Below are 15,432 nucleotides of genomic sequence, written 5' to 3'. Positions count from 1 at the left end.
CTCCCTTCCTTGCACTGTGATATACTTTCTTTTTATTTTTTGCTTTTTAGGAATGCACTTGCAACATATGGACGTTCCCAGGCTAGGGGTCGAATCAGAACTGTAGTTACCAGCCTACACCTCAGCCACAGCAACGTGGGATCCGAGCCACATCTGTGACCTACACTGTAACTCATGGAAATGCCAGATCATTAACCCACTGAGTGAGGCCAGGGATCAAACCTGCGTCCTCATTGATACCAGTTGGATTCGCTTCCTCTGGGCCAGAACGGGAACGCCAATGATACACTTTCTTGAGTGGAGAGGAAGAAGGCCTGGAGAGGATGTGCCAGAAATTCCTTGTCACAGCCTGTCTTTCTTGTGCCATGTTCCAGAATCGGGATGTGCCAGCGGGAGCACCTGCCTATGTGTCCGTCACTAGCCATGCACAGCTGAGTCATATACCTGAGCCTGTGTCAGTGTCTGGCTTAGAGGCCGACAGGGAGAACCCGCAAGTCCCACTGCCTCAATATGCTCATCTTTAAAACACAAGATTAAGAGGGACCCTTAACAAATGTGCTTTTCTATTTTAAAACTTTTAAATTGTGCTTCCTTTAAAAATCCTTTTATGCATTTTTAGAAAACTGTACCTTCTTGCTTAGGTTGTCAGCTGTTTATAAGCTTTGTTTTTTTTTTTTTTTAATTTTCAGCATATATGTATATATATATATGGAATAGTTTTAAATTTACATAAAAGCAAAAGTAGTTCACAGAGCCCCTAGACCCTCCACCCAGACTTCCCAATTGCTGATATTTCTGAACCACTTGAGAATAACTTGCAGACAAGATTTCCTGTGACAGCTCTCAACACTTGGGTGTATATTTTCTAAATACAAGGACACTCCCCTACATGTTTACTTCATAACCAGCATGTTTAAGTGTTTGAAAACGTGGATTTTAATGACATTGATTTTCCTTTTGAAAAAAAAATACAAGAAGCTATTTTAATGCAGTAGATACCATGGAAACTTGATAATGGCAGCTTAAATAGTTTTTGTTTTTTTTTTTCATTTATCAAGTATTTGGTGACAGGCACAATTTTAGGCACTGGAGAAACAAGCAGGATAGGCCTTGAGCTCTTGTTGGTTTACACTCCAAAGAGGGAGACAGACAGAAGAGTCAGATGGTGATAAGTTTATGGTGAAAATTAAAATGGAGCGATGGGGAATTCCCTTTGTGGCTCAATGGAAATAAATCCAACTAGAATCCATGAGGATGCGGGTTCGATCCCTGGTTTTGCTCAGTGGGTTAAGGATCTGGCATTGCCATGAGCTGTGGTGTAGGTTGCAGACGAGGCTCGGATCCCCCATTGCTGTGGCTGTGGCTCAGGCCGGTGGCTGTGGCTCAGTCCGGCAGCTGTAGCTCCGATTAGACCCCTAGCCTGGGAACCTCCATATGCCGCAGGTGCAGCCCTAAAAAGCAAACAAAGTAAAAATAAAAAACAAAATAAAATGGAGTGATGAGAGCCTGGGAATGCCAGGTGGCCACTTTAGGGGGGTGTTAGAAAAGGTATCCCTGAGGAGATGTTGAAGCCAGATCTGAACAGCAAGGAATCGGCCACGGAAAGATCATGTTAACTTGCGTGGTAATTTGAGAGACTTTAGCTTCTCGAAGGCGCTTATTTCAGTGACTTCCAGCAATATTAGGATCTGTAAACCAACATATTTGCATAAAAGTAGCTGCCAGTGACTCCTTTGTACCATGTGTTATTTTGCAGTGAAAGTATCTACCTATTAATTTGGTAAATTTGAATTTTGTGTCTAGGTTTCCTAGGATCGGCACTGTGATGCTTTTCCGTAATTTTTATCAGACTGATTGCTCTTTCTTAAAATTGAAGCATAGTTGATTTACAGTGTTGTATATTTCTGGTATAGAGCAAAGTGATTCAGTTAAATATATATATATATGTATACACACACATATTGTTCCATTTTAGATTATTACAAAACATTGAATACAGTTCCCGTGCTTTCCAGTAGGACCTAGTTGTTTATCTGTTGCGTATATAGGGTGTATCTGCTAATCCCTCTTCCCCTTTGCTAACCGTAAGTCCATAAGCTTGTTTCCTATGCTCTTGCCTTCTTTTTTGGTGTTCATGCCACTGACTCTTTGTTTTGTATAACCATTTGTTTTCCATGGGAATAGTTTTTCTCATGGCATATTTATTTTTAGGTTTTCTTTTTTAAACATACATTCACTCTTGAATGTTTCAGGCAGCAGCAGCAGCAGCAAGATCCACCAGGACCACTTACACATCCATGTGAAAAGCCAACCACAAGTTCAGAAGCACTTAGCAGTGAACTTGGTACGCCTCCCTAACCGTATGTCCCATTTGTTACCTGCAAGCTCTGTTTGACACACAGACTCCTTGTGATTTGGGCTTTATAGCCTTTTTTTCCCTCCTCTTTTTAATTGAATTGCAACTCTTGAATGAATTTGCAATCTATTAAACTTCCATGGATTAAGGAGCAGGCTGACTCCTTAATGTATCTAAGTGCTATTAAAGTACTCAGTGAATGTTTTGCTTAAAATTATAAACAGTTCTTTCAACTTTATAGTAATTAGTACATTCTCCAAAAGTTCCTCAGAGATAATGAATATTAGTAGGTGGAAAATAAATACATTTTACCCTTTGGAAGACTAAACACATCTGAGTATAGTCTAAATTACAATAAGAAGTCTGGAATTACTTATCAGACCTTGGTTTAATGGGTCTGAAACTTTGGCCAGTTATTGGTAGTAGAAGTTAAGTGAAAAAAGAAACTGTACCTGACAAGGAACTTGTAAGTAGAATATGTAAAGAACTCTCAAAACCGAAATAAGATGGGCAAAGGATTTGACTAGTCACTTCACCAAATAAAACACACGGATGACAGCACATGAAAATATATGAAGGACTTCTCACTGTGGCTCAGCGGATGAGGATGCAGGTTCAATCCCTGGCTTCACTCAGTGGGTTAAGAATCCAGCATTGCCACAAGCTGTGGTGTAGGTCACAAACGTGACTCAGATCTGGCGTTGCTGTAGCTGTGGTGTAGGCCAACAGCTGCAGCTGCAATATGACACCTAGCCTGGGAACTTTTGTATGCTGAAGGTGCAGCCCTAAAAAGAAAAAAAAATAAAATAAAATACATGAAAATATGTTTAACATCACTAGTCCTTAGGGAAATGCAAATTAAAACCACAATGAGATACCATTACATACCTAATGAATGGCTTGATAAAAAAATCAAATTGACGGTACCAAGTGAGTGCAGGCAAGAATCAGAGCAACTAGAAAGCTCACGCACTGTTAGTAGGAATGTAAAATGGTAATTTGGAAAAGGGCTCAGTAATTTTTTAGGAACTGAAATGTACACTTAACCATGTGATCCAGTAGTTCCCCTCCTAGGTATATAACCAAAAGAAAAGAAAACTTAGGTTCGCATAAAAACTTGTATGTGAATGCTTATAGCAGCTTTGTTCATAATTGCCCCAAACTGGAAACTGCTTAAATGTTGTCCTTCAGCTGGGGAATAGATGCACAAACTGTACTACATCCAAACAACGGGCTACTATTTAGCAATAAAAAGGAATGAACTGGTACTTACCCCTACTCCTCCTGCTAAGTACAACTAACAACCCTGGACATTTGTGTAAAACAAATAGAAGAAGAATCTGAAAGATAGAGAGAAGGCAGAAGAAGCTTAAGACCAGAGGAACAACATATCAGTCGGTATCCTGGGTTTTCTTTTTGCTCAAAGAAAAGCCCAAAGGACTAGTAAGACATAATGTGGGATCATAAACACTGTAGTCCAGCCAGCCTGGACTAGGGAAATAAATTGATCCTACTGCCACCTGACCCCAAAGGCAAAGGCCAACTGGGAGCCTAGACTTACCCCACCTGGTGGTGACAAAGCACATCTCCCCCTTCTCCCGGCCAAAGTGGTGTCATAAAAGGCCAGGTGGGGAGTTGGGATTTTCATTCCCTCCATGAGACACTGAGTCCCTCTTTCCTGTGGCGTCAGTGGGCCTAGGGAGCCTGGACGTCCACCGAGGAATAAGGAGGCATCCCTCTGGCTTCTCACCTGGGTGGAGTCAAACGAGGTCCAGTGGAGTCAGGACTGTCACTGATTTGAGGCAGTCATGAGGCCACCCCCACAGTGTCAGTGAGAAGCAGAAATGAGGCATTTCTACTCTCCACTCAGGGAGGTTTCAGTGGAGGACAGTGGAAAGTCACAACTCCCCCATGGGTTCAGCAGTGATTGTCACACACACTCTCCCCTATTTGGCAGCAGCAGGACAGCACTCCTTTTTCTCTGCCAGTGCTTGTGTCAGGTGAGACCTACTGAAAGAGGAGTTTTAAATAAGATTCACAGCCTTGTAACATGACACTCCAAATGTCCAGGATTCACTGGAGCATTGGTTATCATATCAAGATCCTGGATAATTTCAGCTTGAATAGGAAAAGAAAAATAATAGACACCATTATCAAAATGACATTGATGATCAAATTATCTGACAAGGATTTTAAGATAGCAGCCATCATATAAAGTGTTATAATGAGCAATGACAAACTTGCTTGAAACAAATGAAAAAAACAGAAAGCCTTAGAAAGAAAATAGAAGATATGAAGAAGAACCAAATGGAAATTTTGGAACTGAAAAATACCTGAAATTTTGAAACTCATTGGACAGACCCAACATATGAATGGAATGACAGAGGAAAGAAGCAATGAACTTGAAGACTGAACAGTAGAAATTACCCAGATTAGTGGTTGCCTGCAGTTAGGGAATGTGTGCGGGAAAGAAAAGTGGACATTTGTGTAAAATAAAAAAGGATGTCAGGAAGGAGATCTTGGTGGTACCATGACAGTTCTCTGTCTTGATTGTGGTGGTGGTGATTACACGAACCTACTCACGTGACGGATACCATAGAACTACGCAAAACGTGCCAGTGTCAGTACTCAGGTTTGGATTTGAGCTGTAGTTATCTCTGCTTTAATTACTGGGCGAAATTTAGCCACAGTGTACACAGGACCTCTCTGAACTACTTTTGCACCTTCCTGTGGATAAATAATTATTTCTCAGGACAGACTTTTAAGTAACAAATTAATAGGCCCAATGTTAAATTTTCTTTCCCTGAGCACACAGAACCAGTGGATTATGCTAAGTGAAAGACTCCATACTCAGAGGCTACTTACGTACTGCATGATTTCATTTATGTTGACTTGCAGGAAGAGGCAAAACGGTAGGGCAGAGAACTTGTCAGTGGTTACCTTGACCTAGGGCTTGGGCATTGACTACAAAAGGGCAGTGTGAGGGAATTTTTTCGGTCAGTGGAACATTTCTCTATCTGGGTGGTGATGGTGGTTATACCACTCTAAGATTTTTCAAGATGTCTAGAACTATAAAAGAGTGGATTTTATGGCACATGAATTTTCAGAGTCAACAGAGGAAACTCTAGTAGTCAAATAGACATTTTCTAAGAGCTTACCTTTTGATGATTTTGAAAATTTTCCAAAAATTTCTAAGAAATAACTGTTGTTGTTGTTTTTTTTTTTTCTTCCCCCAACAGGTGATGCTATGAGTGAAGAAGATATGCTTCAGGCAGCTGTGACCATGTCTTTAGAAACTGTTAGAAATAATTTCAAAACAGAAGGGAAAAAATAATACCTTTCACAAATCATTTAGATACTCATACTTTCCAACATTATCCTGTGTGATTACAGCATAGGGTCCATTTTGATAATGTGTCAAAGAACAATTTTCAACAGAGGAAATAAGATTTAGGTGGTTTGCAAACAATAAGATGAGATGATGGAAAAATGCATTTGTTGTCAGGACTAAGTAATGATCGTCCAAACACTAGCCAAAGAGGCGTTCAGCAGCTAAACTTAAAATAGTTTTCTAAATGTTCCTTTTTCTTTTTTGAGTGTGCAATATCTAACATGTCTAAAATTAGGGCATTTTTCTTGGATCTTTTTGCAGACCAACTAATTATAACTAGCTCTTGCCACAGGACTTTTCCCATGCATTTTGTTTTCTTTTCCTCCCTTCTGCACAGGGAATTTGGCTCCCTTGCATCATCTTAGAGTTGCTCTTATTTCTCATTAACCACATTAACCTCTTTAGGATGGTGTCTCTTTACTGTATTGATAATAGTAATGGTTCCAGAAGGATAAGCCATTCTCCCTTTGACCATGTATCACGCACTTGGGTGTTTTTTTCATGTTATTTCCTCTGCTCACAATTTCTCTGCTACTGGGTTTTCATTGCTTTCTACAACTCTTGAAAGATGGCAGTCTTCCTGGTTTTGCTTTTTAAGCCCTCTATGATGGGATCCTTACTTCATGTTTTTGGTGCATTCCTACACTCTGAAATCAGCCCTGCACAAGTATTTGAGAATAAATGAGAATTTTGTTAATGTGTGAGCAACATCCTTTCCCAGATGCTTTGTGAATGTCTTCTCAGTTGTGTCAGAACTTGACAGGTTTGTTTTAACGCTCTTTCCCACACCTTGTTATTTCCTTTACTTCCACACTTGAGGGAAATAGGACAAGCATAGCATGCAAAGCCAGGTTCCTTCTGTTCAAAAACATGCAGTGCCCACCATGAATGTATGATGAAATTTGGCCTTCAGGTTTAGTAACAGTTTCATTTGGTTTTTTTCTCCTGTGACTGGAGCTGTCTGTTCTGTTTACATGTGGGTCTTAGAATGCAGATGTCTGCTTCTGCTGTACATCTTTCAGTAGGTGTAGCTTTGCCGGAGCTGATGATCTAGAACATGAACGTAATCTACCAGCAAAACTCAGTTTCTCCTGCGATTTGACACGTCCGTCATATTTAAATAGCTTAGAATTACAGAAGCCACAGTCCTCAATGAGTCTGTAAATAAGAAAGTCTTTAGTTTTGATAACAATTCTTTAATTGGGAGACGCAGAGAGATTCTTCCTGGGTCAGTGCAGTGGGAGGATTTTGGTGAAAATTAACCATGTCTCTCTGAAATGGCCCTTTTAGATTCCGTCATCCATTTCCCTTCCTACATTCTCCATCCACTTTTGAAGCCCTTTTGAATGTTGACTTGTTCATAAGCTAAAATTTAAGAGGAAAATTCAGCTGACAACTTAGAACATTCAAATCGTGGTGGATCGCCAGACTCTGGTGTGTGGCTACCCACATTTTATCAGGGAAAATTTTTTTGATGTAGGATTAATTGCTAGCTGAAAAGAGAGGAGGAAATGCCTTTTATTTATGATTATAAAATAGCTTTTTCTTGGATAGAGAAGTTTTTTTTAGTCATTATTTTGTGCCAAGTTAGTTTTCTGAAGTTTCCCTGGCAAAAAATTAGATGGTTTTATTTTAAAATCTAAAGTTTTCTTTTGACAATTGAAAATGTTTCAGAAGGATTATAAAACCTTAGACCTGAAAGGGATGTTGGAGTTTGGTACTACTCTCTAAGATTTACAAACCAAAATATTTTAAGATCAAACATTTCTATGATTTAACCCTAGTGAAATAGTCATATTGGACATTCGGCCTTTACCATTTCTTACTGAAAAATTATGTTAAACTTTTCCTGCATTTGAATCGATGAGCTCCCTAAAATAAAAAAATGAATATGCATTTAGAAGTTTTAACCTTAAGAGTTTATAAAGTTGTTATATTACACACACCTTAAAGCACTTAAGGAAATATGGCATGTTGACCTTTGTTAGGGATTTTTTTTGAAGCAGAGTTGAGCACACACTGGATGTATTTGAATGTGTTTATTTAGTTGTGAAATGATTGTATCATTAGTGGGGGAGTTCCCGTCGTGGCTCAGTGAAAACGAATCTGACTAGTATCCATGAGGAAGCAGGTTTAATCCCCGGCCTTGCTCAGTGGGTTAAGGATCCGGCACTGCCATGAGCTGTGGTATAGGTCACAGACGTGGCTCCGATCTGGTGTTGCTGTGGCTGTGGTGTAGGCCAGCGGCCACAGCCCCAGTTTGACCCCTTGGCTGAGAACCTCCATATGCCACAGGTGCGGCCCTAAAATGACCACAACCAAAATCATTAGTGAACTGCCATTCAGCGTGGATTGGCTTAAATTTAATTGAACATTGAGGTTCCATTTCTTAACTGATTGGCCAGTATGAAAAGATGCACCAATGCTCATAAGCCCAGTAAGAAAATTTAAAGGTTACACAAAGCTGTAGGCCACAGGTCAGGAAGTGCTGTTTACTTTAAACCACCTGCAAGTCAGGGGCAATGAAATTCACAAAAACTGTCCTGCTAAGAACTTTATATAAAGATTTCCATTCTTTTTTACCAATTGGGAACACCTTAATGTTTAATATTTAAACTGTTTGTATCATTTTTCTAATGTATAATTTGTATAGCCAGGGTAAAATACGTACGGTGGCCATGCTGGTGTTATAAGTAAAGTTTCGACAAGCTTTGGAAATAACACCTCCGCATTTATAGATGTCATGGATTTAATAAGTAGTTATTTATGTTTTAAATTAACATCCAGTCTAAACCATCAGTATGCATTTTTACAGGAATTAGCATATGAATATTTCAGTATCGTAAATTGTTGGGAAAGGTTGCTACAGGTAAGCTATTTCAGCTCTAAGATGTTGGCCAAATAGTTTACAATTCAAAGATTATATAAAGAGGTGCTTTTTTTTTTTCTTTAAAACTTTTTCTTAATTAAGACTTTATTCATGCCAAAGTTAATGGGGAAAAAAGCTCAAAACTAGTTGAGGATCACTAGAGGCAAAACTACCCATAGTCTACATAGTTTCATTTACTATTAAGTGGAATCAGGTAAATTTTATGCCAGTAAGAGCCTAACTCACATTTTTTATGTCTGCATGTTTGATACTATTTTATTAAATAGTATCATGCTAGTGCCAGGATTTACTAAATGTCTTAAAATTGGCCCATTGGGCCTGTGCAAGTTTAGAAAAGATTGATTCTCAATGCATAAACAAAATATATTGATTAGAGTTGGGATAGTTTAGTTTGAAAATAAATTTTGATGTTTTAAATTCTTCAGAGGATTCCATAGTTAACACTGATGACTTCCTATTAAAAACTTTGTCTGCAATTGGAGAGGCCTAAGACCATGACTTTCAAAGTAAATTGTTGTATTTGGATCCTAGCAAGTGTGGAGATGTCACAGATGTGATCTTAAGTAAGAAAATCAAATTGGATTAACTAAACATTTGAGCACTGTAAATGATTTTTCATATTTTCAGGATAAAACCTTTGCTTCATTTCTGGTCCCTTTATAATACCAACATCTTTGGCTAAAGAAATGAACTGACTTGTATTGTTTTTTAAAGTCTTAAACAGAAAAAAAATATTTTTGTTCCATTTTGTTTTCATGAATGAGAAGATTACTGATATGGTTGGATAATTCTTGAATTTTTTTTTTAATTTGAAGAAAACCTCTGCTAATTTTAATTTTTTCCAAAATGGCCTGGCAGTTTGAGAATTAATGCTATAACCACTCTGAAATTCATAACATTTGGTGTGTTTAATTAATAATAGTATATCAATAAATATTTTAAGACTATGGGTTCATAGACAAAGAGTGGGAAGCATTAATGAAATATGTGTGGAAAAGCCTGGTTTATTTAGAGAGCACTTCAGTTGTCTTCTACATGGTTTAAGGGTGAATGTTCCCCCAATTTTTTTTTAATGCTTTTTTTTTTTAAGAGGAAGACATACATTTGAATGTGATCTTCTAATTTCTACAACACTGGACTACTAGGAATAACTTTTTAAAAATTACTGTTCTGTATAAATAAACTCTGAAATTCAAGTACAAAGAAACACCTGATATAAAAAGCATTCTTTTGGCCATGACACAAGTGCACTGTGGCAGTGCCGTTTGCTCAGGACCCAACTCTGCAGCCCTTCTGTGTGTGCTCCTCTGCGTTGTTTTGCTGTTAATACACACACAGGCCTTCCTCTCTTGTCCCTAGAAAAGCTGGGCTTCCAAAGCACTGTTGAACACTGAGGATACTGTTGTTAATGTGGATGTTTGATGAGTCGTATTTTAAATATCAAAGATTATTAAATAAAGATCATGTTTGCTTTTTTTATTTCTGTGTGTAAGTGTGTTTATTAATTCATAGCCTTGCTATTCCAAGTATGGTTGGAGCATCTGCACCCCTGACAGCTTTCCAGAAATGCACTTTGAGGCTGCACTCCCACCTATTGAATCAGAACCTGTACTTTTTAACAAGATCCCCGGGGATTCACATGCAGAGTGAATTTGAGAAGCACTATTTTATGCACTGTGATGAATGAAGCTGGCCAGGGGGAGCCCACTGAGACTCCATTCCAACTAACTGCTGCCAGAAGGCCCATTATTACTGGGTCCTCTGATCTTTTCTAAGAGGCTAAAAATTCAGTATTTTTATTTGAACTCTGGTGTTTAAACATTGGCTGAATTGTTTTAGGTTTTTTTTTTTTTATGCTTTGGGGTTTTTTTGTTTTGGCATATGGAGTGGCCAGGGATCAAATCTGAGTTGAAGTTGCCACCTACCCTGCTGCAGCAACACCAGATTCTTTAACCCACTGTGCTCCAGAGATGCCTGCCATCCTGTTGCACCACAAGAACTCAATTGCTTTTTAACCCTGAAAACCAAAGTACAGTAGTTACACCTGCTGCATATGAATTTCCCAGGCTAGGAATTGAATCTGAGCAATGTGGGATCCAAGCTGTATCTGTGACTTAACACTGCAGCTTGCAGTAAGGCCGGATCCTTAACCTACTGAGTGAGGCCAGGGCTCAAACCCACATCCCCATGGACACGATGTCGGGTTCTTAATGTGCTGAACCACAGTGGGAACTCAACAATTTTTAAGAGTGGTGTTTTTTCTCATTTTATCTAGCTCTGTGTACCAGACTCACTGTAGCTGCTGGAATCCACCTCAACTGATTGAGGGTTATAGAATCCTCAGGTTTTATTTATTTATTTATTTATTTATTTTGTCTTTTTTAGCTATTTCTTGGGCCGCTCCTGTGGCATATGGAGATTCCCAGGCTAGGGGTTGAATCGGAGCTGTAGCCACTAGCCTACGCCAGAGCCACAGCAATGCGGGATCCGAGCCACGTCTGCAACCTACACCACAGCTCACAGCAACGCCGGATGGTTAACCCACTGAGCAAGGGCAGGGACTGAACCCGCAACCTCATGGTTCCTAGTCAGATTCGTTAACCACTGTGCCACGACGGGAACTCCAGAATCCTCAGGTTTTATAATGAGGGTTGCATATCCGCTTTAGCTTTAATTAGGATCGGGCACAAGTTTTGAAACAAGAAGTTCAAACTGATTACATGCATCTTTTTAGCATAACTTCATAGCTTAGTCCTCAGAAGGACCAATCCATTGAATTTGGATGCCACCAAATAACTCTGATCTCATCAATATCACCTGTGCACTGTATGAAAAAAAGTTGATGTGAAGGCCCAGTTTACTTGTCAGCTAAAACCTTTTACTTTTGTAAAAGTTAGGGAAATTTCAGGCTGTCCTCTTGAAGATTGCGTGTTTTAGGTTCCTTTTAACCATTTTGTGTCTGTATCACCGACGCTCATCTTTTATTTATAGGTAAGTAGGGTGCAGCTGACCTCTTCAGCCTGTACCCTGGACGTTTCCCCTTTACACACTCTGGTCCCAGCGGGCCTCCTTATAGGTCTTCAAAGAATCCAGTTGCTTTCCCGCCCCCAGGCATTACCCTTTTGCCTTTGCCCTTCTGCTCTTCCCGTCCCTAAAGGTCATTGGCCATCCCCCGCCATGAGGACTCTCTTTCAACTGGACTCCCACCCCTTGCTGGACCTTCTTCTCTCAAGGTTGTTCCAGTTCTCCCTGGGTCAGGAGCCCCAACCACCCTTTGTCTCACAGAAGCTTCTAGAGAGAAACAATTCCCATATCATTCATTCCCTCATTCCACAAGATGTGTGCCCTTACCATGTGCATGGCATGGTTCTGGGTTCTTGGAGCAGACCCGTGGATAAGATACTTGGCCTCTGCTTGCATTCAGATGGGCCTTTAGGCAGAGGAAACTCTTAAATTACTGAACATGGCTTCATAGCATGTTGAGCTATGCCTGTGCTGTGAAATAGGAAGACAAAACAGGATGACGTGATAGCGTGTCCGTCCCTGGGAGGGAGGGCAGCTTCAGACTCGGTTGGAGGGAGGCCTGTGCAGAGGTGACTTTCAGACACCTGAAAAATGACGGGGCAGCCATGCAAAGGTGTGGCGCCACTGCAGTGACCACAAGGGCTCGGAGGTGGGGGTGGCTGCTGTCTCTGAGGCACAGAGAAGCCTGGAGAGGCCAGCGGGTAAGGAACTGGCATTGGGATGTAGGCAACGTCTTTTCATGTCCAGTTTCCTAAAGATGAGTTTGGATTGTATTTATATTTTATTACGCCAAACAATCTGGCTTCCCTTTCTAGAATATCCTCTGCTCTTTAGACTACTTCAAAGCTTCTTTAAAAACAAACAAAAAAAACAGCACACTAAAGGTATTGCTTAATCTATCTCAGATCAGGATTTTAAGCAAGGCTTCCACTTCCCACTGGTGCTTTTTGGTTTCCTTCCTGTTGTGTTTATGCGGTCGTTTTCATCACTATCAGAAATGACTACTAAGTTTTGAAAACTCAGCATTGTATTTTGCTTGTCAACCCACACCGTCAGCTGTAGTCATTGAACTCTGAGTAGCTCCCTTTTGTCTTTCTCAGCCCCTTCTGGTCCAGGACATCACATCACACGTGAGCAGGTGCCACGTCATCTTACCTGTTCCCTAGGCCGTTGGCCTCGCTGTTTCAGCTCTGGGAAAGCTGCTGAGCCTGTCACTCGTTACCCTTACGTGAGCCTCATTACTGTCGTCAACATGTTAGAGGGAAGAGCAATGTGTAACTATTGGAAAGGATGATGCCAAAATATTTGCTGATATGGTTGTATGCCTTGCAAACACGAGGAAATTAACTGAAAAGTTACTGGAACTGGGAGTTCCCATTGTGACTCAGTAGGTTAAGGCCCTGACATTGCCCTTTTGAGGATGTGGGTTTGATCCCTGACCTCGCTCAGGGGGTTCATAATCCACCTTTGCCAAATGCTGTGGCGGCTCAAATCCAGCATTGCTGTGGCCGTGGTGTAGGCCAGTAGCTGCAGCTCCAATTTGACCCCTAGCCTAGGAATCTCCATATACCACCGGTGCAGACTTAAAAAAAAAAAAAAGAAAAGAAAAGTTATTGGAATTAATAAGGGAGATATTAGAGCTTGTTTGTAAACCAGCAATATAACCTGTTAGAAAAGTACCAAGCTCAATGATGTCTAATCCTGGGAGCGCCAGACAGGTCATAGGTTCTAAGCGAAGGTGAGTGGAATGGCCCTTGCCTCAGTCCTGAGCGATACGTTGTCACACAGTCCCCAAGCATCTCTGCTGGTGCCCAGAGTCCTGCCAAATCTCTTGGTAAATAAATCAGTTGGGCTCTGGCATTCACCCCTCTAAAGTGGCTCAAACCCAGCACCAGAGGACAGGAGGGAGCAGATTCTACACCGTCTCCACTGCTTTCATGTCTTCTCCAAATCAGATACACTTTCTCCAAAAGCTGTGTTCCTGTTGTACACAGGGGCACCTCTGCCTCCAACACTGAAAAGCTTCTCAGGCCCAAAGCAGATTTAGCTTCTTTGAACAATCATCAAAAAATGTTTTCCAGGGGCTTCTAGTTAAGTACAGAGCATCACTGCATGACTCCATTTATATACTTAGCCTAGTCCTGTCCACAGAGGCAGGAAATAGAGTGGTGGTTGCCAGGGGCGAGGTAGAGCAGGGAATAAAGAGGGTTTTTGTTTGTTTTTGTTTTTTGTCTTCTTAGGGCCACACCCTTAGCATATGGAGGTTCGCAGGCTGGGGGTTAAATCAGAGCTACAGCTGCCAGCCTATGCCACAGCCACAGCAACTCAGGATCTGAGCCGTGTCTACGACCTACACCACAGCTCACAGCAACACTGGATCCTTAACCCACTGAGCAAGGCCAGGGATTGAACCTTCGTAATCATGGATACTAGTCAGATTCGTTTCTGCCAAGCCACGACAGAAACTCCCTTTTTTTTTTTTTTTTTTTAAGAGTTATTCTTTAATGGGTACAGAGTTTCCATTTAGGAAGATGGAAAAAGTTCTGGAGATGGATAAGTATATTACACAACCATGTGAATATACTTAATGCCACTGAAGTACATACTTAAAATAGTAAATTTGGGAGTTCATGTCTTGGCGCAGTGGTTAAAGAATCTGACCAGGAACCATGAGGTTGCGGGTTTGATTCCTGGCCTCACTCAGTAGGTTAAGGATACGGCATTGCTGTGAGCTGTGGTGTAAGTCGCAGGCACAGCTCGGATCTGGTTGTGCTATGGCTCTGGTGTAGGCTGGCAGCTACAGATCTGATTAGACCCCTAGCCGGGGAACCTCCATATGCCACAGGCAAGGCTCTAAAAAGACCAAAAAAAGTAAGTTTTATTTATATTTTGTCACAATTAGAAAACTGAGGAAGGATCACTGTATTTACTTTCTTCCATAATCCCACCGAAATGAAAGTAAAGGCTCACAAGTACAGATGGCCCAGCGCAAGAGAGGAGTTTATTGCACTAGATGTGGCTGCCATAGAAAAACCTAATTTAACAGTGACTTTACACGCTGTAAGTTTCTCTTTTTTTTACTCTCATCTTCAAGGAAATGTAGAAATTGTCAAATCAGGGCTCTTAAGGCATCACACTGTGTCAGGAATCTGCTTTCTCTACATGGCTTCCATTGCTAATGTCAATTCATGGGTCCAAGACAGCTGCTGTGATGCCCACAATTACATCTGCATCCAGCAATCAGAAAACAAAAGGAGGGTGGGAAAAGGCCATGTGCCCTTAAGGTTACCTCCTTGAAGCTGCACACACCATTTCCACTTATATTTCAAGGCCAGAACTGCATCACACAGCCACTCCTAACTCCAGGGTTGTTTTCATTCTTGGTGGTCATGAGTCTTAGCTGGGCCCCAGAGGCAGCCCTTGAGATAAGTGAAAACTATTTCTTAAAATGTGCTCCCAAGAAGAAATGGAAGAGGTATAGGAAAGTGGGAAAGAAGGATAAGAAAAGGAGGCCAAGTTAGAGTATAACTAAATGAAACCTCAATCCTGTGGCAGGTCCAGAGGCAGTATAGTCAGATTTTAGAGATGTCCCACCCTGGGCAGGTGAGTTCTGCTTTAAAACACTACTGAGTGGGAGTTCCCGTCGTGGCTCAGTGGTTAACAAATCTGACTAGGAACCATGAGGTTGCGGGTTCGGTCCCTGCCCTTGCTCAGTGTGTTAAGGATCTGGCGTTGCCGTGAGCTGTGGTGTAGGTTGCAGATGCGGCTCGG

The 15,432-nt window shown here is 40.9% G+C and overlaps 1 protein-coding gene across 3 annotated transcripts in view; it reads left to right on the top strand.

Moving 5' to 3' along the window:
• ATXN3 (ataxin 3) overlaps nucleotides 1-6,444 on the top strand; it is a 33,778-nt gene extending 27,334 nt beyond the window's left edge. For all 3 annotated transcript variants that reach the window (XM_047795042.1, XM_047795040.1, XM_047795039.1), the window contains 2 exons: nucleotides 2,253-2,344; nucleotides 5,596-6,444. In XM_047795042.1, the coding sequence (XP_047650998.1) occupies nucleotides 2,253-2,344; nucleotides 5,596-5,690 (187 nt within the window). In that variant the 3' untranslated portion in view covers nucleotides 5,691-6,444. The remainder of the gene's footprint in view (nucleotides 1-2,252; nucleotides 2,345-5,595) is intronic.
• The last annotated feature ends 8,988 nt before the right edge of the window (nucleotides 6,445-15,432 follow it).

The sequence above is a fragment of the Phacochoerus africanus genome, chromosome 9 (assembly GCF_016906955.1).
Source record: "Phacochoerus africanus isolate WHEZ1 chromosome 9, ROS_Pafr_v1, whole genome shotgun sequence".
Classification (NCBI taxonomy): domain Eukaryota; kingdom Metazoa; phylum Chordata; class Mammalia; order Artiodactyla; family Suidae; genus Phacochoerus; species Phacochoerus africanus.
The sequence above is the reverse complement of the archived record's forward strand: the minus strand, read 5'-3'. Positions and strand labels throughout refer to the sequence as shown.